The following is a 27629-nucleotide window of genomic DNA, read 5'->3' as shown; positions in this document are numbered from 1 at the left end:
GAAGTGATACTGTCTGGCAGATAAAGGGTTAACTTTGACCCTGCACAATATACCATCTTTCAATGAAAAGAACATCTGTGTACAACAAGGCCCTATGACTCCGAGACAATTTTCAAAATATCCTTATCCTCATTTTTTATTTGTATGGAAGGGAAGGTACCAAAAATAGAAACGATTCTAAAACTGCCTTCTGAGTCACTCAGAATTCAAGTAAGTTGCCAAAAAAAATGTATTTTTCAGACTTTCACAAATCTGAAAACAGGTGGGTATCAACATTATTCTAATGACCAAAACAGATGATGCAACTTTAAAAGAGTTCAATATTTCAGATGCCACAAAGAATTATCAAGAATTTGTAAATTTCAGATCATTTATTTCTCCATGTAAAAATCTGCATGATGACCTATGACCTTTGTACTTCTCATGTAACGGTAGTTCTCCTATCAAGGAAAGCACTGGTAAAAAAGTTCAATACTGAAGTGTCAAGGTGTATTTTTCCTTAAATCACATAACCTTTTATACGGTAATATAATCTAAAAATTGTCACAAATTGAGCACACTCTTTGGGAAAGAACACGGAGAAAGAGGTAAAGCATAAAAATGTAAAATGAGAGTTCTGAAAGGCATCAATCATTACAAGGGCCAGGAAAAGTAACTTTTACATTTCATAGTTTTTGTTTTGCATGTTAATTTCTTGTTCTGCTCCCTAATGCATGTTGCGTTATTTATCTTGTTGACGTAGCGCCTGTACATGGAAAATGCACTGGTATTGATTACATTTGAATTTTGGTCTTGAGCAGAATTCACTAGTCAACGATAATAATACAGTTTCTACATGGTAATACAGTTTTTACATGCACAGAACTGAGTTGACAAGCTGAATACTGGGTATCTAAACATGCTTTGGGGGGGCAGAACAAGGTACTGGGGTTGACATTAAAAAAATTCAAAAAATCGTGAAAACACACCAAAAGTTATGGCTACTGGCGCTTTCAATGTAAACTTACTACATTCTGACGGAATTAAATAATAATTTGATGATAAGTACAGGTAATACCAGGTAACTGCTTTGAAAAGTTTGACGTACAGGAAAACTATCATTTAGGGATCTGTCTCTGCCTTCTGAAGGCCATTTCATCTACTTCACTTAGCAAAGTCATGAAATAATGTGACAGAAATAAAGGTATGGACTTTCATTTTGAAATGCATTGACTGCCTGCAAAGCCCTTACATTGCTATATCTTGGTTTTGCCAGTGACAGTGTATCCTGTATTTGTGAATGATTGGTAAGTTTTTACAGGAGTGAAAGTTGGCAACAGCTAATTAATTCTATACATGATCTTTAACCCTTTCACCACTATGGTTTGTCCCAAATCCATTGTTTTCTATGGTTAAGTTGGACCTGTACACAGGGAACTGGGGGTGAAGGGTTAAGTAGCATCCAAGTTACAAGCATGACCCTTTAAGCGCAAGCATTTCATGGATTCTTCGTGTGACTAACAAATTAAAAATCTGACTACAATTGCCTGTATCTTGAAAAAACTCCCAAAACGAAATCCATTTAGGTTTTTTTTTGAAAAACTTTGCGAAGAGACAGTGATCCCAACTGATTGATTATGGAAAGGAACACATGTCTACCTAGGGTACTGGTTGGAAAGGAATTGAAATTGTCACTGCAAACTATTCAGAAAAGTGAACGTTATTTAATAACCCTTTCACCACCATGGTTTGACCCAACCCCATTGTTATCGATGGGGATTACGGACCTGTTAACAGGGAATTAGGGGTGAACAGGTTGCAGACTGCCTACACTTCTTTCACCTTATGGGTTCACCATCTGTTTCCTCGTGATGGAAGTACTGATTGTGATCAGAAGACCTTATGTTCTCCTGCTTCATAAGTAATGGCAAAATATGGCACCCATGCATTACTGTATTACGACATAAAAACCTTACTGCATGGAGGACTTACGAGTTATGAGCATCATCCAGTCTCTCATTACGGGAAAGCTCCATTAACTTAGGAATACCCGACTTCCCTAGAGGATCAATTTCACACACCTGCCTTTCCTACAATGGCACTACAATGGCATCAGCTGGATTAGATAAACATAACAATGGAACATTCACACCTTGGGGATTAAAAGTCTTCTGTTTGTCACCCGAGTTGGGTAGGCAAGGACTCGGGTTTCAGGTACCATGCAAGTTAATGCAGCCTTCCCCTAATGTAAAATTTCTATCGTTTCACATAAAATGTACAACAGCTGTTGTCTTCTTGGACAGCTGTGATTTTTTATATCCGTTTCACCGATTCAACATTGCATGAAAATTTGCAGTGACAAAAACATTTCCATAAACTCTACAGAAATTACAAAATGATCTTCGATATGAAAACAGCATTACGGTGACTGCAACTGCATCATTTGAGACGATTATACAAAATATCCAATAATATAATTTATGAGTATGAGGCATAAACGTATATAGAAATAAAACCATCTATGCAATTAAACACTTTGATAGCTGAACTCATCAGTAATATTCCTTTTGGGTGAGCACATTCACAAGAAACAGCACACAAAATTGAGCATATGTTAAAAATACAAGAAAATATCTAATGACGACGAATGTCTTCTTTTTTGGGGTTATTTTTTTCTAATTTTTCTTCTCCTGTAGGCTGGAAATGATAAACTTTTCTGGGCAGCTTAACATGTTAGGGTCACTCACAAACTTCTCTTCCACTTGGTTATGTTTTAATGATATGTATGTATTGCACTAGTTTCATTTTCCGGCTGGGGGTTGCGGTGGGTCTCCGATTCCCTGCGCCAGCTGGAAAACTTTCAGGCTGACTTCATAGGCTAGCATGTCTGTGTTCTCCTAGAAAGGGGGGAACATGGAATGGCAGAGAATTGAATTTTTACAATCAAAACACTTCAACTGACAGCAGGGCTTACAAACAAAAGCAGCCAAAAGGCAAGCAGATTGATGCATTTATAGCAGGGAGGGCAAATGGGCCATAACATAATTGAATAGACTGTCTTTTATAAGACACCAGTCAACAGGACACACATCAACTACCCACATGTTCAAACCCAACTCGATTCCAGCAAACTTACTTACGGAGTTGTCACTCACCACACCATTGTGGACATTGGCACAGTGTATCACGGAGGGCGATGCGCAGTGCCAATATTCTAGTGCATCCTTTGTGGTATTTACATACTAAACTTTTTTTATTATTATTATACATTTTACATTTAATTTAGCATCAAACGGCCCAGGTATTGACCCTTTTAATGCAAGTTCAACCATTTTTCTTCCGATTTATAGCGAGTATGGAACGCTATCTTCTACACTCTTCTGAATAGCCTTTGCACTACACATATCGAACACCTGACATACTCATGCAATCATCCTATTGGTCCCCCCAAAACTGTTCAACAGTGAACGTGCTGATGAAGCCACAGAATGCACTGCATATGCAGTCTAGTGGGGGATGCCAGGAAATGGTGAATTTTACAAAATTGGTGTTCCATACAGCTTTTTAGCACATGCAAAATTCCATTGTTCTCTATGGTAGATGTATAATAGTGAATGCATTGCACAAGTCAATGATATGTACGGTCAGAAGTAACTGAAACCGTAAGCAGTCACCCAACATTTTGATGTGCATGTCATCATGAACAAGTCATCGTTGATGACACAGTCCCCACTTGTTAATGGGTACTTTGATTACATGTCCTCAGAGAGGATAGAGTCCTCTTCATTAATTAGGTCTGTGATAAAATACTTTGATACAGATGGCACTCAATGGCCAAGAATGAGTTCTATGGTGATTCAAACATAAAACCAAAGTAGGCCACCATCCTAAAGTTCATAAAATGAGTCTACTAGGAATTAATCAACAGGATGTTGCAAAACATTTTTGCATATAATCCTAACACTTAACAGATTATCACTTGTACCATATTTCATAAAGTTTGATGCAGTGTTTACAACATATATACATATGTATAAATAAGTCAATGTCCTTGTACCAACTTTGAATAAATTTGTTTGATACATGTCTGAGTTATGGTTCTGGACATGAAAAAATCGGAAAAAATGGCCACACGGCGGCCATATTGGATTGTATCACAAAACAAATCAATGTGCATATGTATGACATAGGTCGATGTCCCTGTACTAAGTTTAAATAAAATCGGTGAATAAAATCAGTTGAGACGTGCCCAAGTTTTGGCTAAGGACACGAAAAAATTGTAACCAATATGGCTGCCATGCAGCCATATTGGATCATATCATAAAACAAATTGACGTACATATGTATGACATTGTTCAATGTCCTTGTACCAACTTTGAATAAAATCGGTTGAGATATGCCTGACTTATGGCTCTGTACATGAAAAAATCGTTAGAAAATGGCTGCCTGGCGGCCATATTGGATTGTATCACAAAACAAATTGACGTGCATATCTATGACATTGTTCAATGTCCTTGTACCAACTTTGAATAAAATCGGTTGAGATATGCCTGAGTTATGGCTCTGTACATGAAAAAATCGTTACAAAATGGCCGCCTGGTGGCCATATTGGATCGTATCACAAAACAAATTGACGTGCATATCTATGACATTGTTCAATGTCCTTGTACCAACTTTGAATAAAATCGGTTGAGATATGCCTGACTTATGGTTCTGTACATGAAAAAATCGTTACAAAATGGCCGCCTTTCGGCCATATTGGATCGCATCACAAAACAAATTGACGTGCATATCTATGACATTGGTCAATGTCCTTGTACCAACTTTGAATAAAATCGGTTGAAATATGTCTGAGTTATGGCTCTGTACATGAAAAAATCGTTAGAAAATGGCCGCTTGGCGGCCATATTGGATCATATCACAAAACAAATTGACGTACATATCTATGACATTGGTCAATGTCCTTGTACTAACTTTGAATAAAAACGGTTGAAACGTGTCTGAGTTATGGCTCTGTACATGAAAAAATCGTAATAACATGGCTGCCTGGCGGCCATATTGGATCATATCACAAAACAAATTGACGTGCATCTGTATGACATATGAAGTAATTCTTGTACCAAGTTTGAATGAAATCGCTCCTTGCATCTCTGAGATATCTGCGTGAAGGGACAGACGCACGCACGGACGCACACACGCACGCACGCACGCACGCACGGACGCACACACGCATGGACACGACCAAACCTATAAGTCCCCCCGGACGGTGTCCGTGGGGACTAACAAAGACTGCCTGTGCTTATCAGTTACAGATATCTTAAGACCCGTGATTCTTGTCTTCTGATCCACAGTACATAATGCATGGTTATGCATGATCTGTTTTATTTTTGAAGGATTCAGTCACAGAAGGTTGGCAAATCTCACCTGTGTATCGGCTTCTGCATACACGCGTACGATATCTTCTGTTCCTGACGGTCTACAGACAAAATTGAAGACTGTTAACGCTCAAGCATCCATGACTTCCATTTAAATGTTACGTTCCCTAATCTCAAGCCCTTGTTACCCTATGTATCAAACATAGTGAGAACACACATAGGATTTCACAGGAATTTTCCAGCACTCAATGTATACAGTGATTCATTATGGCGCTGGAAATTTCTGGCATTATATAAAGGTGGTTATAAGGTTAAAACAAAATACTTCCAAGAGTTACATTTGTTAATGTGGATAGAGAGAAAAATAGACGGATGTCAAAGGCCAACTATTGTCTGTTAACTCACTATGATTTTGTCTCTCAGCCTAGAGTATATACAGTAGTTGAGGAAGAGAAAGTTTGAATTGGTCTGGGGGTATTCTTACCTAACAAAAGATCTTGCCTTTGTGTACTTCTTAACCAACTCATCGATGGCGTCTTGGAGTCCAGCTGGTGATGTGGTGCGTCTCTCTGCATCTGTGGTGTGGATGATGGTCCGGTCTTTCACCTAAAACACAGAGAGACAATGGCTCACTGTTAGACACACAGTGATAGATGATCCTGATATGTATATTTCACTTGATGTATCGTCCATTACTTTTGAAATAACCATGTGTTATTGCAAGGGCAGCTGTGGGAAAAATTTTAAAATTAACATCTGACAGGCAGATCAAAAGAGACATAAAAACAATCAGAACGCCAAGACAACAATGTCAAAACCAAAAACAGTACATATCAGTCAAACAAACTTCCGTACCGACAAAATTGAAGTACTAAATCAGATCATTTCTTGTGATCACTATTACCCGTATTACATATGTGTTTACTGTCATTTTCCTCCTCTGTTTTGTTTTGTTGCACATATTCAAAAATCAGGATCACTTCATACAAATGGTTTCACATAGAAGACTACCAACACAAGTTTAGCTGCAACACGACACCTGTACCCCTACATATGTGACTTTTCCTGAAAATATGACAACAACTTCCTCAAAGCTGTAACAGAGTGAAGAAGCAATTATATTGCTGTGGAAATCACCTTGACTTTGAGCTGTCTGTTTGGCAGGTCGGTGTACGCAGAGTTCCAGTCACTGACATCCCAGTGACGTGCAAAGAGGATTGTCTCCACCAGTAGCATGTCAGCCAGTGCATCACCGACAGTCTGTAAGGACAGACAGCAATATTGACCAGTTACAAAAACTTCACTAATTACCTATGGAACTGTTAGTGGGGAAAACGCTAATGAAATCAGTTGTCTGGTGCATTGTGAAATTAGTTCAGTGATGTTTATATGATAAACGTGCAAGGTCTATGACATAAAAAATTAGTCAAAACCGTTAAAAACTGAATCAAATGCATGTTCAATGGCATGATCTTTGACAGATGCAATGAATGAACAAACCGAACAGCGTTTGTGAAGTTTCAACAGCATTTTATTTTGTCTTTGCCACTATCCTCTGCTAAGTATGACACAAAAACATAAGTTTGTGCAGCAAGTACTGCAATTTCTTGCATGCAGCTTTTGCTGCTCTAGCCACCATTTTGGATGATGCATTTTGGAAAATGGCATGATAAAATTTAACTCTGACCTGGTTGGTAAGGTCGATCAAACTGCTCAGACTTTCTGCTGCAAGTCGTTTTTCTGAAGAAAGACTGTTTAGAGGAAAGAAGGCATATTTTATCACACTTGTTCAAACATGAATGTGTACAAAGAAAGTGTATTTCACTTTATTTAGTGGACAGTATTGTAAAACTACAGTACACAGGCTCTAGAAATCATTTTCCTGTTCTTAAGAAGAATACTGGTGACCATTTTGGCTACAGCACCGCAGGTGATGGGCTAAAAAATTCAAACACTACTTGGTTGGTAAGGTCAAACTGATTTTCAACATTAAAGAAATCACACATATGCCATCCTCAAATAAACTTTGAAAGAAATCTACGAAGGGAAACTTTTTTCAGCATGTCAAAGTTTAATTTAACGTTCACGTATTTCTGACAAAATACATCAGAGTCCTGCAATCAAAATGGAAAATAAAACAAGAGGACCGAGATGTGAGAATTTTACCTAATCAGACTTTCTCTGAATATGAACAAATTGAGAGGCTTTGCTGGATCATGTAACAAAACAAATCTTTTGCACACGTGCAGGTATGATCTCCAGGTAAAGTTTGAAGCACAAAGCTTTTTGCATAAAGTGAGTGCTGTTGATGGGTAGGTAGATGGTCAAACAGACAAAATGCATCCAACCTTATTAATCAGTCTGATCGTAACTTCTTCATCAAAAACAAGAAAAGATACCATTAATATTTCAAAACCATTTTCAACCACTATCGTTTTACAGTTAGCTCCTAAACAATGTTATTTGTGTAAGACCCGACACCGTGCAATGTTTAGAAGATGGAATTCGGAAGACTTTTTTTAATCTTCAGTGAAGTCAGATGTAAATTATTCAAAAAGTTCATTCTTACCTGCCATCCTTGGAAGCAGCCCTAATCTTCTCCTCAGCATCTTGGCTAAAAAGTACCTGAGATACAAAATTAAATGAACTCAGTGAAGCAATCGTAAACTTATCTTCAAGATGACTGGTATTACAGAGGATGACTTCCTTAAGAGTGACATTGTTATCAACATTACTTTATAATCTTACCCTGGTATTTCATTTGGTCAAGTCACCATTACACTTTTGTGAAGTGAACGTGGTCAAATTAAACCACTGTTCATTGTATGAACACATGGTGATCGAGGGTTAAAAGTAAAGCATTGGCCTTCACTATGAATCTAATACAATCCAACATCAGCTGGACTTCCAGCGATGGAAAATTGAAATGATACAGTAATAGCCTGTCCATTTAAGCAAAACATTTTTTATTGTCATTCAAAATCACCTGGCTCGACATGGGGGTTGGCCTAGCAAGACTGTTGAATTAGAAACTGTACACTGAACCAAGGGCTATGAGAGAGTCTACTACTAAAATAAAATGCCACTTTGCTGCAATATGGTGAGACACCAGCACAGCTTTTGTTTACAAAGCTATTTCTGTATTATATTGAAAAGAAAAATTGATAGATCTACCGGTATAGAGTTGGCAATTTATATGAAAATACGGAACAGAATAAGAGAGGATATCTTCTACCATTGTATATTGTGCAAATAACGGGCAAATAACTCTATCTTTTGATATTTTCATTTTTCTCCTACCATAAGCAAACACATAAAAAGTTACAACCAATGAAGCTAGACATTGTGTATGGTGAGTTTGAAAGGGAGATATCAACATATGGAAATGCATTGAGACTCACTGTTCCGTGTCCATTGGCTTCAAAGTAAATACCAACATCAAATTCTTCTGCTTTTCTGTGTAAATGTTTGACTCCAGTAGGTACACAGGCCACTGGAACTTTCTGTAAAATGGAAAAAACATTTGAGTTCTTACGGTGCAGAAACTTTGCATTTGATACTTGAATATCTATCTCTAAGTATCGAAAATTTACATTTAATACTTGAATATTTAGCTATTTATGAATAGCTCAGAACACCAGGGATTGTCTGCATATCCTTTGAAATGTTTTAGTCAAGGAAATATGATCACTCTGACTTAATGCCACTTAATTCAGCGAACACCTTACATGCATGTCTGTTCGTTTTAACAGATTCACCATATGGGCTTAAAACCGTATACAGTGTAGTTGACTCGAGGAAAGATGACACTGTACTGGGGTATGACAAGTGTTTGTGGTACTGTATCCTCTGTGACAGATATAAATGTAATCACACTAGGTTATTCATGTATGTATCAAGTTCTGTGCGAGAGTCAGAACTTGTAAGTTAGTTGGGGAAAAACAAGCAGACAGGGTGCCTGGATGCATCAGACAGTTCAATATGGTGAAACTGCTTGATTCCAAAAAACATAATCATCTGTGGTAGAAACATGTGGAAGCTTTTCTAACTAGATAAAGCTCCATAATTTACTGACATACATGTGGATAAAATTTATGAGCCAAAACATATGGAAGGAGACTGAAAATCGTGGTGATTCAGTCAAGCACTTTTGACAACTGATGTCTTTGCTCAGTGAACAGGTACATGTTCTGTGTGTGAATCTGATCGAGAATTTACCGAATTATTCTTCAACGCAAATCACACCTTCCTTTTGTTAATAACGTACCTCTTGCAAATTTAAAGTAAGTATGACAATTAAATGATTCATTATTTCTAGAATAAATATCCTGTTCTTCAACAAAATTTATGATTTGTCTTAAGAATTCAATAAATGCATGATGTTTATACTAACCATCTCGTCTTCTAAGTACCGAGTAGAGCTTCCATTAGCATACGCTGTCTGTACAACACCTAAATTAAGACTAAGGCCAACTTCAGACACTAGTTCCTTTATAAAAGATGCAATCTGGGGTAAAATACCATGGAGAAAAGAACATGGTAGGCATACAAACAAATAAACATGATCACATTGTATACACAGTAGTTGTCACCAATCTTACAGAAGAGGATGTAAACACAGGCATGCATACAGTTAGGATTGCTTTCAACTTCAGACATGCACGTCAAACAAAAATTGAAGAAAACTTTGAAAAATTGATTTCTTTCCGATTTTCAGCATTTTGCCACGTGACAGGTGATAATTTCCTGAAACACAAATCTCCTCATCAAATATGCAGTTGAATAGCTAACACTATACAAGTTGCCTGCCGATACTTGTGTACAACTGTTGCATAAAAGCGCCAAAACTTACCCATTTTTCAACATTTTTGTTAAACTGTGATCAATTTATTGATTTGAATTTGAATAACCTGTAACTTGACTACGATTTCAGTGTTCTCCACATCTTGCAAAAACCGATGGATTGACAATTTACACTACAAAACATAATCTGCATACTTTTATAATGCAAAGATATTCTTTTGTGTAGTTATTAACATATGGATAGGTTGCTCAAAAACAATTGAGGGATGGCCCACCCTAAAACAAAAAATCCCCTTGTGGTGAAACCTGATTTGCACTGAAGAGAAAGGCTGAATTAACATAGTCACTTTCATTGATTTTTCAAAAGCAGTACATACCGGTATACCGAACTTCACTGTCATGAACTTTCTATTAAACTGTAACATATTGTGAGCTTCGAAGATAATAACAGGATGAGAACAAGTTCTTCAAGAGACTGTAGCTACAGTGCTACTACTAACTTGTGTCAATCACCACTTCATTTTCATTAACCATATTTTGTATCAATCGCCACCACATTTCCACATCCAATAGGATGCATCCAGAATTGATCTTTCATTCCAATGATAATTTTAAGTCTCATTTAGATGATTTTATCTTTAAAAACATGCCTTTACCCCTTTTTAGTTTGAAGCTTTGTTGATAGGAAAAAAATTACATGATGCACGATTGATTCCTGTAATTGTGAAATTGGGCTTATGATGACAGGGTTGTTCAGGTTTCAGCTAAATAGGCAAGCATGATGAGACAACATCAACCTTGAACATGTCATCAAGGAAAACCAGTGCCATTTTTTGCAGTTTGTAAATGACATGATGAAATATTCTTGCATCTACACAGCCACTATTCAAAAGAACACAGATCTTCCACACGCTATACTAAGTGTTGTCTGAACACTGAAGGACATGCAGACAAAGGGACACACAATTATGACCCGGATGTAGCATACTTAGTCATTCACAAAAGCCATATGCTACCGTAATGATATCAAGATGGATTTCAATGGTACAGGGCTTCTCTATCGCATGTCTCAATATTTTTCTGTCAAAGAAAAAAGGTTTTTGCACTCAGGCCATTGATGGTTTCTGATCAGAGTCAGTGTGTTGGAAAAATTTGACTTGCAATAGAGGGAAATCAGAGTTAACCCTGTGTACTTTTGACGACAATATTTGAAAATCCACCTCTTGCAGCAATAAAGCAGTTCATGTAAAAATAGAGCAACAAGATGGATGTTTGTGCATACCGTGCTCTCTCTCAAATTCTGTGAGTTATTTTCATCACAAATGAATTACTTCGTAGAAGTTAGCCACTTTGAACAGTAAAGTAAGTCATTAGCATTATGAATGTTTCTGAAAACAGCTTCGGAAATGTCTTTCCAAACTTTTGCATTATGAAAATTTCCATCATACAAATGGTTGGCATAGATTCACATCTTACACATGCTGAAGTGATGACTATGCCCATTCACCATTTCACTATCATAGTCTGGCCTAAACCCATTGCTACAAATGGAGAGTGTGGACCTGTTTACTTGATATCAGGGGTGAAGGGTTACACCTCTGATAAGTTTCCAACTTTCAAACTCTTATCCCTTATCTTGCCAAGGTCATATTCCATCGTAAGGTCAAGTTGGTTAAAACAAATGAGGCAATGTCTCACATACATTGCATTTTAACAAAGATTTGAATATTTGATGCCCCCCCCCAAAAAAAACCATAACTGTTAACATGATTTTTATCGACTTGACCTTCAACTACATACCATGCAAAGTAAGAAATAAGAAATGGAGTACATACCAAGGTGGCTATTTTATCGCCATCAAGCAGTTGAAACTTCCCATTCCCATCCTTGTAGAAATACAAAATTCGGTCAGCATCGCCATCAAATGAAATGCACTTAGCACCAGCTTCAGGAATTAAACCTGCCAGAGAGATACAGCAACCTTTTAATACTCATGGGTTTTCCTACATACCGGTATATATTACTGTACTAGCTCTGTGAGTGTGTGTGTGTGTGTCTGATTTGTATCTACAGTGTACATAGAATGTGTGTATGTGTGAGTATGTGTTTGTGTGTTTGTTGTTGGAAGTATTTGGAGATGTCTAGGGCACAAAATATACATACCGGTACATGTAAACTAAAATTAAAGTCAGTTAGTATAGGATAAAGCCTGAGCCTAAGTATGAGGTTTTTATCGGACTTAAAGACTATCACCTGAAACTTACATCTTTTTGTCTGGGTTGTGCCTTGACTATTTCCTTTGTCAATGTTACATTTTCAGCATACACATTAAACTTTGAGTTTTAAAGTCACCTAGTTTGATTGAAATCCAATAAACACCCTAGAGCATCTTATTCTATGTTTGTGCCAATGCAGTTAATGTGTCCATCTTTTGTGTTAAAGGGGAAATTTACCCTACCTTTTCAAGGTAATCTGGTCGTTATTCAGTGAAAAATAAACAAAATAGCATTGGTTTCATTCACTTTCACCTGCGCATATTACGCAGTGGCCACAAGAAGAACGAATGTAAACCGGAAGTGACGTATCAAACTTGTTCATCGACGCGCGTCGTCTGGTACATAGCGAGTTCAAAGCGAGGTTACTTACAGCTGTGCTAGGTAATAAACAGACGCGCGGTCCGCAAGTCTCAGCACTCGACGGAAAAACATAATGGCGAAGATCATCGGCTACAACTTCGAACCCGAATGATCAATCGACGATCCAAGGCCGACATCTTCAGAAAGTGGCAGCGGTCAGAGTTTGGAAAGTGACTCTTCCAGCTCTGAGTCTGATGACGAAAATCATATTCCTTTCAAATTTGTCAGTGTAGCTCCAAATGTGTGTCACTGTGTAAATCAATTACCCTGCAAGTCTAACCCTGACACTTTCTTTTCTAAATCTCCCCAAATCGACACATGTGGTTTTTAACTAACTCAGACTTTTGGGGTTGTGGTTTCTTGGCCACGTTTCTGGGTAGTTTACACTTGTCAGCTTCAACACATGATTTCTCTCCTTTGATTTTTCTGCTCAGTACTCTGTATAACATAGATAGTCATAGCGCTTCTCCTCTAATATTGGACAAGCAATCCATTTGGCACTACCCTTATGATATACGGTTCTGAACCGCAGTTCCCCCCTTCTACCCGATTTTCGTCTTCCTTTCTTTACAATGGCTTGTTTGCACCCAACATTGTTGTTGTGGTCAAGAGCCGCTAATTGCATGCGGGCAGTTATTTGCTTGTAGTCAATCTCGAGCCGCTTTGGAACGTATTTGGTCATCATTGAGTGATAAACCTCAAGAGAAACGGTGTGACAAAATTCATTCACCTGAGCAATATCTTTCAACAAACGCCTATCTTACACAATTTCTTTCAGGGCTAGATATGCAGGTGAAGTTTTTTTCAACCATTTCTCTACCTTTTGTTTACTGCTTGGTATCTTATCATGACCACACTGGTGAAAGTATTTATTTCCCCGCCATGAATGTTTGTTGGTCACATGCTGAAGTATCGACTTCCACATGTCGACCAACACCTCCTTATCGCCTTTACACTGCTCTGCACAATACCATAAATGGTTTCCAACAGATTTAACCCAATCAAGTAGCTGAGAACATCTCTTACTTTTACCTCTCTCTACCATCTTTTTTTTAATCGATTTTTCAAAATGCCACACATCAAATTGATGTGATACATCAGGGTACTTCTTTTTCATGAGGCTCCGAATACCAACATGACGATCAGTTGCTACACTAGCTGGCTTCACTCCATTTGTTTCTAACTTATTAATTACCCACTGGAAACCTTCTTTCTCCATGGCAACAGATGACGACACTTCACTAACCTGAACAACAGAGAAGTCAAGTACTTTCTGTGACTCCGACTCCACTATTGTGTATGTACCGTACTTGGCATTGTAACCCGGGGAATCACACCTACTGTCACCAATCATGGTGTGTGACTGGCCTTGTAAAGAATATATTACACGCTCTTGTTCTTGTTTCCATGTACACTCTATCTCAGGAATCAAGTAGCTATTTTGTATAGTTGACCTCCCGATAAATTGTAAATTGAACAGATTTGTAAAATTTGATACATGCTTAAATGTTTGGCCACTGAACAGTATTGACCCGGCTGCTAGCAAATTACCCACTGGCATTTTCCCAATCTCCGGTTGGGATTTCCAGCTATATCACATTGATTGAACAAGCTTAGCTAGCGATATTATCATTTGTATTTGTGAGACAGATGGGCTAGATGTGACAGTGTTGCAACCTGTCTTCTTCTCAAATGATGATCATTTTACTCCTATTTCTGTTCAAATCTGTCCAGTCTTGCTAACACTCTGCCGTCGTCACATGGTCAGTGGGTGTCGGCAGGGTGATTGTGAATGAAAGTGATTTTTCAGATCTTCATGAAACATGAATACCAAAAAGTACATGGTTGTACCAACATGGACTGATCAGGTTTGGAAAGATTGTGCTGAAAACAGAAATTCTACAATTGTTTCAGTTTCACAATGTTCCAATCGAGATTTCAGTGAGGTGAGTGACATCGAACTAAACATTTTGCTGCAGTATTTCTTTGTAGAAGTTTGTAAGAGTAATAACAGGAAGTATATACCAAACACACATTACCAGCTGAGCTGATATGTAGGCTCTTACGGCATTTAAGAGACGATTTGGGGCATTTTTGAATTAAATTTCTTGGCCAAAAATGACACGGCTTTCATTGCAAGTTGTCGAAAAATGGCTGCCATCTCTGTCATGTCTCTACGAGGGAAATAAAATTCCTGATTTTCATGAAACTTTGCCAGTGAAAAATTTTCTTTACTCCATAAGCTTCACGATGAGCCCTAACAAGTGGTTGGCAAAACGAAAATTGTAAAAGTTTGAGAGTTTGAACATCTGTCCCAGAGATGCATTCTACCGTAAGACACTTGTGTTCACAGACTACATCACAGCTTTGTTGTGACAGCTGCTGTCAAATGATGTTTCATTTTAAATTCAGATGCAACCATTTATATTATCACAGCAACTTTATCACCTGCAAGTCTTGATCGACGAAGTAAAATATTGAAGCTGGTGCCATGATGGATGCAAACCATGGCTGTATTGGCAGTAGAGCAACTGTGCGTGTCAAAGAAAATAAGTTTTGTAGTCCTGTGCAATTGATGGACATCTACAAGCAAGCTACTCCAAAATACTTACCCTTGGGAGCACCCTGATGTAGTTTAACATAGTCAGCACCACACTGGAAGATAAAAAGGCATGAAACAGTTCAAATCAAGTCTGTAAGCTAAAAGTTGACACAAAATTTCAATAAAAGGACACCAACAAATTTTACAGGTTCAGACTGAATTTGGAATTGAATGATATTGGTGTTTCATTTATTACCTGGTCATCCCTGACTACATGTAAAGAGGTCCACAATCATGATTTATAACTATGGGACTGGACCAAACCATTATGGCAAAAGGGTTTATCAAAAGGCAACCCACTGACAGCATGCAAGTCACATGTTCATCACATTTTGCTACAAGGAAGGTTCACAGAATAATAGGTAACAGTAACTCTTCTTAGATTATCCAGGCAAGGAGAATGGCACTGAAATTTGAACTCTTGTATTGAAATTGACAAAGTATCATGCTCCATATAGTAGTAAATAAAGGAAAACAAACACATTAATTTTTTTCTAGTTTTCATTTTTCTCAACGATCTTGGATAAGAAGGGGGCTTGTCTTGACTTGGGTGTCTGTTAACTACTCACGTTTTCATTCAATTTCCCCTGAGAGCCATCATTGCAGACAGTTATCTTCAATGCATCATCAAGATGTTTAAGCAGCTGCTGCACTTTCAAAGCTCCGACGCCATTGGCTCCATCAAGAAAGATTTCATTCTTATACCCTCCTTCACCAATGGGAATCTGTTTTGTATAATAACAGATAAATATATATAATTACACTACATGTATATGCCAATTCAAGCAAAGGAAATTAATTAATGCATTTCTGAAATGGTTTTCTCTCTCTTGGGACTGAAAATACTTTTAGACAGGGTTTGTGTAGAATTCCAAACAATAAAATGTCGTGATGAATTTCTTAGAGTTAATAAAAAACCTAGCTTGGGTTCGATAAAACGTTTATGAGATGATTCCAAATCATGTTTTATAGGTTCAAATGGGCAATAAAATTTTTTAGTAGCTACCTACATGTACTTTTTGGCACAAGGATGTTACATGTTAAAGTGCCAAACAAACACGACAAAAAAGTTATATGTGAGATAAGTACATTAATATGACTGGATGCATACAGCCATATTTAGTGTGGGCCATATTTGTATTCTATATGCCAAGGGACAACGAATGACAGGTTTGGAGAGTGTGCAAAATGGACATATTTACGGTGAAATAACAACGTGGTTATCAAAAAAGTCTAATGAATCAAACCAATGAATGCACTGCAATACTTGAAATGATTCTCACATATTTAACATATATACATCAATGTTGAATTATCAAATGCCAATCTCAAATAGGAAAGCATTGTAGTATCCGTACAGTCTCTAAAACCTGTGGTACAGTACATGTATGTCAAAAGAAATGGGCAAGGCAACAGGGTTAATTACAACTTATTTGAGACAAAGTTACTTGAAATTCTGGCGTCACCTTCTGTCGGAGTTGAAGAAATGCTTTGGATAGTTTCTTGTAATAGCCCTCTTCCAAAGGTTCACCATATCGGCCGCCAGTGTTATGACATCTCACCATGTAATGTAATTGGGGAGTGGTGAGCAAACCTGGAAAAGGGTTGTTCATCAGGGAATTATTTTTGTAATATCAAAATGGAAATGGAAGGAACAGATGTGTGCGGTTCTTATGTTTTCTCTTCAGTGGTTGTAATTTAGTCAAACTGAAAACTAAATTTAATTAGTCGACTGAAAACTTTTATGTTTCCAGTAATAATTACCAGACCTGGCAAATAATGACAGGAAACAACATTTGTGTCAGCCGTTTCCAGTAAACAAATGCTTACTCTCTGGACATAATTCAGAAACTGAATCTACAAGGACTATCTACACGAATGTTTGAGTGTTAATATGATCAAAGCAATCAACACCTTCAGCATGAAAGCTTAAACTCTTGATCACTGAGCAATTTGAATTCTAACTAAATAATGTAGTCTCCGTTCATGTTGTTGAGGTGTATGTGAAGGATCTGATAGAATATTGGTGATAGTCACTTTTCAAGAATGTAATGAGTATTGTTTCAGTATGCAACTCTAACGATAATCTCTCATTATCAACAGCACATATTTCCATTCTGCACATCATATACTCCTACATGAGTGCATCATGAAAACTGAAAAAGTATGGAAAGATGTTTACTGCTTGATTCACACTGAGCTAAGAGTTTAACTTTAATCTGATAGCAAGTATCCATTTGCAATCCTCACCGTAGTCTTTGTATTCTGCTCCCATGGCAACCACTCCATCAATCAGGGACTGTGACAGACTACAGCTACTTGGTCTACAATAAGAAGGTAAATAATTACTCTCAGCTAGACTAGTTTACTGTGGTGAAATCACACAAAACACTATCACGTATTACAGATTGGAGAAATACCAGGTCTTGTTTTCTGGATATGTTTTTTTTTTCAGGAGGTCCTGAATGTATTCAGATGGAGGATTGAAATCTCTCACACGGTTACGAATGCACAGCGTTTAATATCTTACAGTGTACATTCACAGTGGCTAAATAACTAGCATAATCTCTGAGGCGTTACTTTCTTATATATTTGTATGTGAAGAAACCACATCATCTGTGTTTACAAATTGACAAGCAAGTTCCCAATAGTACGAAATAGAAAAAAAGTTTCTGCTTTTATATATGAACCTGGACCTTATCTTTGACCTTTGACCTTACCGTGTATCTCTACCAGTAATGATGTATGCGGCTTGGGATGTGTCAATCTTCTCTTCATCTATGATCTTCTGCAGTGCATCACTAATCTCATCATCCCTGTCATAACAGATTTGAAAGACCATGAATATAATTTAACATTCTGTGCAGATGAATTTGAGGAAGCTCATTCAAGCTACTGTGTACAGTATAATGAATGCCATGCATTGGAACTTTTCCTCTAAAATGGCATTAAAGAAAGACCACCCCTCAAAAATAAAAGGCTTAAAATTTTGCTCAAACTTCAAAAATCAAGAATAAAAATCAGGGGCACACCATGAAAATTTTGGCACCAAAGCCACAAATTACCCAATACCACTATTTACCGATATTTGAAATTTGAATGGCTGCCATCCCTGTGTTACCTCTATGAGAGTTAATCAAATTCCTGGTTTTCACTAAACTAAGCCAGTGAAAACTTTCTTTTACTCCGTAAGCTTCAAAATGAGTTGCCATGGATGGAAGTCCAAAGGAACATTGCAAAAGGGTAAGAGTCCAAATATCTGTCCCAGGGGCAAACTCTACCTTACATTCACAACTGCCAGTTTGAATTTACAAAGTGAAACTAATATTTATATGACATCAAGTTTCAATTTCCCACCATTTTTATATCATCTGTACAACAGCCATACCAAGGCTTAAATACCATGAATATGGAGTACAGTTGCATTTCTGAAATATTCAGATTACATTCACTATGGTTAATTGTTTTGATCTTGAATTTTGGTCTTAACAGTTACACAGATGCCTTTTAAAGCAACTAGATGGTTAATAATATTGACCTTGACCGAAAGATTACTATTTCCATATGTTCCACATCATCTGTTTCAAGTAATACCGGTACAGTAATTCTCTGTGAAATGTATTTTGAACTTGTGTATTACTAGAATAGTTGCTTTGAAAACAAACATATTACAAACATACTATGGTATTTCTGCCATTGATCAGAACACATGCTGCGAAGTTAACATTGGTTATGACAAACAGCAAACAAAAACATCACGACATATTATCTCATCAATTCATCGCCTCCTAACTTCATTGCTGATTTTGAAATCAGCTGATTTTTAGTTAGTATATTTTTCAATTTGTTTTTAACAAATACAAAACAAGTCTGTCTCTTTGCAGTTTGAATGAAGAAAATGATGCACAGACACTAAACAACTTGACTGATTTGTGTCTATAATGAATCAGTCTAATCTCTAGGCCGTATGTACACACAAGATTTAGAAGTACATGTATGTAAATAAAAAAATTGAATATATTATATATATATATATATATATATATATATATATATATATATATATATATATATATATATCAATCACAGCAAAAGACAAGGGAAATACTGCAAAGAAAGTTGTATGCTATAATATACTTTGATAACAAATTCAGAAGTGGGTGCTACATATTCCATGGCAACACACAGTTTATGACTTGCCTTTACAATATTATATATTATAGCCTAAACATGGGACTATGTGCCCGAGGGCAGGTGACCATTTGCCCGACGTAAGGAGGGCAAATGGTCTCCTGCCCCGAGGGTACATATTCCCTTGTTTGGGCTATAATGTTTTTATTACATACCTCTCTTACACAGTTTTCATTGAAAATATTTAGGTTTATTGGCAAATGATAATCAAATGCTTTATTTCCATCTTAGATGAAAATCTGTTAAGAATGGAACAATTTTTATCATTGAATGGCGCATTGATATATTTAAACTACTGTTATGTGGTTTATCATTTTTTTCCCGCAAAATTTTCCTAAACTCGGATTTCCTATGCAAAACATGAAATTTCCACATTTTCACATCAAAACATTTTCAAGTTGAAAATAGTTATGGTTCACTTTCAGTCCAGTGATGACTATGAGGCCCGAGACGTCATTGACGAGTTACCATTGAATCCTATGGAGCGCGCGATGTTCGATATACGAGGCATGTAATAATGTAAATACCCGTATGTGATGAAATACCATAGTAACGTCGTCACATGTGATATGTTGATAAGCTGCCATTACATTCCATTACTGATATTTACAACAGCTACAGTTGGTGATAACCTGTTTACCCCGGATTACCTGTAAACAGGTCCACAATCACCATTGATTACGATGGGTTTGGGCCAAACCATGGTGGTGAAAGGGTTACGATAGATCATATACTTTAAAGATATCTGTTTCAGACTAATTTCATTACCATAAAACCACCCACTTTAAATCAAATGATTAGCATGCAATTTAATTCTGTTGATCACAATAATTGGCCTATTACAATGTATCAACTGTATGCCTTGTGGTGCTGTTTGATAGGAGGGAAGACAAATTTGGCTGATACATATGTTTTTTGTTTTCACTGCTACAACTTGTTTTCACAGACCTCAAACTAAACAGTGTGTTGTTTCCATTTTTTCTAGATCTAGAGTACAATCTTTATGCATATTATAATTTGTGGAGAATTTACAGATGAATGATATCTTCTGAAAATTTAATTTTAGAAAAGTATTATTGACTCTATGTTAATGATAGAACTTTGACATCATGCAAAAATGTGTCTTCTTTTACGAAATAAAGACCCATGGGAGTGATGGTATGACTTCCTCAGAAACTCTTTCTGTTGGTCATAAATAGACGTAAAGTGTGCCCTCTAGCTGGGTGCCTTTCTGATCTCTTTGAGTCAATGTGGCAATTTCTGAAAGCTTCTTCAAGTCAATCTGCTATCTGTATATGTGATCATATTCATAAGTTTTCTTGATTCAAAAGAATTTCCTTGTGTCAGGACCTCTCCATTTTGCTGACAGGGCAGATCAGTGGATATCACAGCTGTTGCAGCGGTGCCTATTAGGTGATCAATGTGGTGAAACTGTGAAGAAAGTAATTCTTTCATAATTTTCAAACTAATACCAGATATTGAAAGCTATTTCCACCAATACGACAAACCAAATATTCACCATATTTATTTCAATAGACTCTATGTTTCTTTTGTGATTTAGCATACCGTACATGAACTTGTTTCAAATGAGTACTGCATTGAGCTGAGTATATCAATTAAGTACGAATAAAACTGAAAGTGTGAAATCTCCCTTTTTGAGGTTCACAGGTTGAAGTAGAGTTGACCCTGATGTGAATGCTGATGTGGCAAAGTGTACTCTGAGAGTGGAAAGTCTACAGTTTTATCAAAAACTGTTTCCTGTACTTGAAAGCTTTTGTATACATACCATATGGATATCATACCACTTACTGATGAATAGCACCATTATAGCACAATCTCGTTTATCATGATGATTTTAATGTCTATTGAAAAACACATTCTCATGCTTTATTTTCCTTGAAAACTTTTACAGCAGTGTGTTAGTGCAACTACACTGTTACCATACCATTGCTATACCAAAATTTCAGGATAGGGTAAGATGTATACAGATGTTGAACATACATGTACATGTATATTAACCCTTTGAGTGCTGTGGTAATTTTCTCCTGCCAAAATTTTAGTGCAAAATTTTCCCAATTTTTATGAATTTTTCTGTAATTTTTTGATAATTTTGGACCAAATGGACATCACATTTCATTTGCTACAGTTTTTTCTCAAAATTTTGGCAAAAATCTGAGAAAAATTGACTGGGGTTTATTTTTTATATAGGGGACAAAAATAGAGTTTGGTGCTCAAAGGCTTAATATGATTTATCCATGGACTTGTAGCCACTTCTGGTAAAGTTAACTATAGTAATACTGGGAAAGTGATACATCAAATATTAAAAGAATAAAGAAAAGACATGTGTAATGCTTATAATTCTCTAACACAGCTATGGTAACATCCTACCTACCTAACATTGACAATGTCAGAAACATACTTCTCCCAGGACACTTGGAGCATCTCACCCATTGGGTCAATCAGTTTCACACCGTTATCACATTCTGGATTGTGTGACGCTGTTATCATAACGCCAACAGCCGCTATGTACAGAAATGAATATGAAAGAGGCTTTAGTAGATGAAAGGAAATAAGGAAAGTGTGGTCTGATAAAGTTTGTGTGCGATGTGTGATAGTGAGTATGTGAGTGTGAGTGTTTCATGAACTCTACAGCATGTGTGGAGGGGTCGCAGTCAGAAAAATTGTTACAACTTAGCTAGGTTATTGAACCACTCTTTTTTAAGGGTTGGGAGTTGGCTGAGTGGTTTTGACTGTGATGTCTTCACTAGGTGACTGGGTGTTGTAGGTTGTGGGTTCGAATCCGATCGAACATCTAGTGTATTTAACCCTTTCACCATCATATTTTGGTGATACTGCACCGGTCAAAGTAGAAGAGTGATAATATGTGTAGTAGATATTGAAGTGTGTTCAGAGAGAGCAAATATTTTTCGTCTTCACATTATTCAGCCAAGAACAAAGTTACAAAGCATGAATCAAAAGGCACAGTTTGAAACAGTTTGAAGAATGTCAAAATATGACAGTATTCTTTCAAAGCTGTTGGCTCCACTTGTATGTCCTTTTGCTTAAAAACTGCATATATTATCATATGTCGAAATTATTCATCTTGAAGTTTGATATTCTTCTGAGAAATTTTACATCTTGTGAGTTGAAATTTACCTTTCTTGGACATTGACCTGAGAACAGCGACCAAGCCACTACGGTAGAGCACAGGATCAAGAGTATCAGCTCTGGAATGGAACAAAAAGTTGACCTGGTTACGAAGTGGATATCTTTTGTTGGATTTGACCCTGGTTTTCCTTGAAATCAATGATCATTGATGAGACTGTTCATGCATTTTTTCCAGTAATGAATAGAAAGCACATATTTTGAGAGCATTTGGTGGTTTTGTTCTCATTATACAAATCAAATAAACTTAGTTCTGATTACACTCTGGTAAAATATGATCATTCACTGATAAAACATGAATGAAATTTACATTGTGGTAATATATATATATATATATATATATATATATATATATATATATATATATATATATATATATATATATATATATATATATTAATTCATCAATTTATTATACACACACACTTCAATATACCAATTACTTTTCATTGCCCCACATATTCTGATACATCATGAACTGAAAGTGTACCGGGTCTGTCTGATTACTATTTTACATATTAAATGCAGTGTTTGTTTTTCGTCTAGTCTTTGTTTTGATATTGTGATGGATAAGCTATTGTTTTGAATACAAAGTGTATAATTTACATTATCAACAGTTGGTACACGACGAACCCAATAGATGGAAAATCGCAGCGTTTTAAAAATACATGTAAGTTGCCAGACACACACAGGCTCACGTTTTATGACAGCTGACTGAGAGGGGGGGCGACCATAAATGGATAAAAGTCGGAGTTGCTCTATCGTTTTGGTCACTGTTAACACGTGTTGCTTATTCGATTTTTATGCCATACCTTGCTCGGAACCCTGCTGTTCCGTATGTAAATACTTTGTCGTCTTTTCGGGGGTGTTTTGCGGTGCCCCTACGGGCTTGAGTTGGAGACCATTCATTTGCCATAGCTTGCCCGGTGAATACACGTCTGCCACATTGCGTGCTATAACTCCATAAGTTAGTAACGATTAATTACACTATTTCAGACAATTTACAAAAATGTCAGAAAAGTATCAATACAATCACCTTATTTTGTGATGAGTACATAAAATTTATAAAAATATTGATAATTCATTATCGGAGCGACTTTACACATCGATCTTACTTTTTACTGATTGTGGCCATCTGAAATGGAAAGAAGCCATACTACTGAGAATCGACACTGGTTTGGTACGAGTAGCTTAGGGAGACCGTTGACAGACATGCGTATAAACTAATATTCAGTCACGGGAAAGAGTCGACACCGGAGAGCTGAGCGGACGAAGTTCAACAACTTGGGAGCCCGCTTAAAAAAATCCTAGTGGGAAAAGCAAGGTAACTCGTCAATTTAGAGTACAAATGAAGACCCGCGTTTGCTGAAGATAACCTGTTTCCATGAAACACCATAGAAACGTAAGTTGTGGGTCCAAGTACAGTTCCTTCGTCGTTTTTCACCGCTGACATGAGATGCGACCTTTCCGAGTTTTCAAATTGCTTCTGTTCCTGCTCTGTGTTATTACCGTCAGCCTGTACATCTTAGTGTCGAACGAAGAAGCGAACCATAGATCCCGAAGACCACAGGGACACCCCGTCTATGACGGCAAACATGTCGTTGAATTACCGGCCTTTCAGAACCCTATCCCCGAACAACAAAAGCCGGAACCGATAGACTTAGCTCAAGGAAAACGATTCCCAAGGACTGAAATGCCAAATCTAGCTAAGAGTAACGCATCCTCCATAAAACAGGGAAAACCGCAATCTAATGATACAGTACTAATTGCCGGGAATGGTAATGTTAAATCAGAAAAATGGACACGACCGAAAGTTGACCTGAACAACATCGCCGAGATAAAAGCAGCAATGTTGGACGTCAATCATAAACAGTACATTCACAACCTCGATAAATTTCCAAGCAGGCCGTCAAATAGTATAGTGGTCGTTGTACAGGCACACCAAAGACACGAATACTTGCAGTTTTTAATCAACTCCATGAGAGCTGTGCCCAATATAGAAGAGATTTTGCTGGTTATAAGTCTCGACTGGTATTCAGAAGAGATGAATGCAATAGTTGATAGTATAGATTTTTGCCAGGTAAGTCCCCAATTTTACTTTCACAGGAAAGATCTCACAATGCAATGCACTGCACAGGTAACTGTACTGTACACTGTCACTGAACGAGATACAACGTCGCTTCTGGCAGAGGCGTATCACCAGTACGACAGGCTACGCTCTTGCAGAGTGTGTCATACACAAAATCCACTCCGGTTGTTATGTCGTTTCCTAACCTGTTGAAGATAGAATTTTTTCTAATCTCAAGCAAAAGAACTTGATTGTAGCATATGGCACCGTAAGATGATAATAAAAGAATTAGCAAAATTATATTGACATAATATAAATACCTTACAATTAGATGTGAAACTTAAATGTGAAACTTCAGTCGTGATTATTACTCTGTTGTTGTCTTCAATGGTTCTACTTTAACAAAATTTTACTCGTGTTTTTTTTTTGCTAGTTCTTAATACGTGAGTTAATATTCACTGAAAACAAACATTAACTTTTAGTGTCTTTTGACAGTCTGCAATGACAGATCCTCAGATTATTTCCTGATTCTACATACAGCTTTTTTCAAAATTTTATTCCAAGTGTGAAAGATGTTGCTCACTGCCCTGGGAAAGTTAGTACCAGTGCAGTGTTGGGTAGATTGGTGTTAGGCTCGCTGCTTCAACAATTCACTGAGAGTGAAGAGAAAAAGGAAAAAATTCTAATACTTATAGTCATTGAAAAATTCTGTGAAAAGAAAATTGTTTGTTTAGACTTTGTTACTTTTAGAGGGATGCAATCAATCAAAATATTGCAAAATTTAGCAAAAATTCATACGATATTTTAAAAAAAAAATTAAAAAAGCTTTTGGTTGGATGGTTCGAATTTGGTGGGTCTGGCCACCAGGAACACAATTTTTTAATTTTTTTTCTGAGCTTAGCATCGATGTACCATTTGTTCAGAATTTTTAAATTATCAATAATTTAATCAAGGTTTCTGATATTATGATTATCGTTGCCTTCTTATTGTTTAATTTATTTTTGTAAAAGGACAGTCATTTCCTGTCCCCTATTAAAAGCAGTAGTTATCTAGTAGTTAATTTGCAATTATCAAATTACAATTACATAAATTAGTTTTCTAGCTGAAGTGATATTTTTCATTTGTAGTTTTTAGCGTCTAATAGTTTTTGATAATGTAAAAGGGCACTTTGTGAATTGATTGCCGATCAAAAAACCTACCCAAAAATGTGAATTCCTTTTTGTGAAAACAATATTGTTTGTGGTTGATGATTACATGTACCTTTGCTGATTACCTGTCTCACAAAGAATGGTTGTATTCATACAGTACATGTATGTCTACCTATCAGCAACACCAAGATTCCTGATTCAATAATTTGCGTTATTCTTAATTCAATAATTTGCATTCACTTGATACATGTATGTCATAGTTTGTTGAAATGTACGGACTCTCATCACTGCATAACACATCAGCATCAGTGATATAGTTGTCCAGTCATTCATCAGGCACTCAGTTTGGACATTTTCTACAGAAGGTAGGAATAAATCTCAGGGACAAAGCCAGGCAAGTGTAATGTGATATGATCATGATCCAGATGCTGCATTGTTCTTCTCGGAATACCAGCATATGAAGGTCCCTATCTGCGATAGGAAGAAACACCGTGTTTAGTTTTTATCACATTTAACTATAATGTACACTTACATCCATTATTCCTGGTTATTCTCCATTTACACGATACAAAAAAATTAAACATACTGAGATTTTTGTGACAGGGAAGTTGTGATGAGATGTACATGTGTTCATAGACTTGGTTCAAGTCTGTGATTTGTGAATGTTTGAGTGAAGTGAACGCAATGATTTGTATTTTGCTTTCATGTGAAACGCGCGCGTGAGTGGACGCGATGAGTAGGGTGAACGCGATGAGTGGAGTGAACGCTATACAGCGGAGTTTCACCCGGAATCACAGACTTGGCTTTCTTGCACGATCTGCGTTGCTATAAATTATTCATGAGATGACGTTTTTCTTTACTCATATATTATTCATAAGATGACATCACTAAATTTTACACATTGGGAGGAGTTACCAATTGACCCAAACGAGACGTGCATAAAACTCACATGGCGTTGTTGACAAAATGTCGAGTGCGATCACTCCCACAAAAGTCAGCACGACCTCTGTTGTATCACCGAAAACGCGTGAAAATATCTGTGTTGTTTGTGGGGCCCATGTTGCAAAAATGCGAAAATCGTCGCCTGTTATTCAAGGATGGAAAAAGACACCGTCCTTACAGTTGTAGCCTGTTCTCTTACGTGCCCAAAGCGATGGAAATCAAAACAATGTGGGGCGACTTCGTATGTCAGTGATTTTCCGCTGCCGGTTGGTGCGCAGACGAACACATCTTTTCCCTCAATGTAACTCTCAACAAGCTTTCTTTGGTAATCTCGCATGATTAGCGATGGTCGACCGATCAGTAGTAAAACGCGGTTGATGTACGAACTTGATGCCATTATTCGCCCAGATATAAAACGTACTCGATGTCTAGCTTTGCACGGAGATGACAACAAACTTTTTAATACATGCAGAGGTTTATTAGGAATGCGTTCTTCTTATTGGCCAGAATAACGGCGGGGGCTGTCAATCATTTTGTATTTGCTTACGTCACTGTGTACACAGTCCGTCTCACCGCCTGTACTTTGCAAGAAGTCCAAGTCGGTGAATCCGGCAGAAACTAACTCACTACTGCGCAGACTCAAACGTGACACATTCAATCGCTGGGAAAACCTGGCGTGAGCTGCCAAATTCCGGATAGGTTTGTACGAAATAGGAGAGA

The 27629-nt window shown here is 37.1% G+C and overlaps 2 protein-coding genes across 3 annotated transcripts in view; one reads left to right on the top strand and one right to left on the bottom strand.

The window, feature by feature from the left end:
* Nucleotides 1-571: 571 nt before the first annotated feature.
* On the bottom strand, nucleotides 572-23724 carry LOC139120457 (phosphoacetylglucosamine mutase-like). 2 transcript variants are annotated; one of them, XM_070684905.1, is made up of 17 exons: nucleotides 23564-23724; nucleotides 22743-22813; nucleotides 21979-22108; nucleotides 18116-18211; nucleotides 17646-17719; nucleotides 16844-16989; nucleotides 15965-16120; nucleotides 15406-15448; nucleotides 11993-12117; nucleotides 9748-9861; nucleotides 8756-8857; nucleotides 7924-7979; nucleotides 7042-7105; nucleotides 6492-6614; nucleotides 5839-5960; nucleotides 5404-5455; nucleotides 572-2876 (listed from the first exon to the last, which is right to left on the bottom strand). In XM_070684905.1, the coding sequence occupies exons 1-17, from the start codon at nucleotides 23665-23667 to the stop codon at nucleotides 2781-2783; spliced, it is 1674 nt and encodes a 557-aa protein (XP_070541006.1). In that variant the 5' UTR covers nucleotides 23668-23724; the 3' UTR covers nucleotides 572-2780. The 2 variants fall into 2 exon arrangements, with proteins under 2 accessions (XP_070541006.1, XP_070541007.1); XM_070684906.1 differs by having other exon boundaries at nucleotides 16862-16989.
* Nucleotides 23725-23983: 259 nt separating this feature from the next.
* The window catches only part of LOC139120459 (alpha-1,6-mannosyl-glycoprotein 2-beta-N-acetylglucosaminyltransferase-like), a 78797-nt gene continuing 75151 nt past the window's right edge, over nucleotides 23984-27629 (top strand). Inside the window, exon 1 of the mRNA XM_070684907.1 lies at nucleotides 23984-24831. Within this exon, the coding sequence (XP_070541008.1) occupies nucleotides 24208-24831 (624 nt within the window). The 5' untranslated portion in view covers nucleotides 23984-24207. The remainder of the gene's footprint in view (nucleotides 24832-27629) is intronic.

Source organism: Ptychodera flava, chromosome 20 (assembly GCF_041260155.1).
Source record: "Ptychodera flava strain L36383 chromosome 20, AS_Pfla_20210202, whole genome shotgun sequence".
Lineage (NCBI taxonomy): Eukaryota > Metazoa > Hemichordata > Enteropneusta > Ptychoderidae > Ptychodera > Ptychodera flava.
This window is presented reverse-complemented; position numbering and strand designations above follow the sequence as displayed.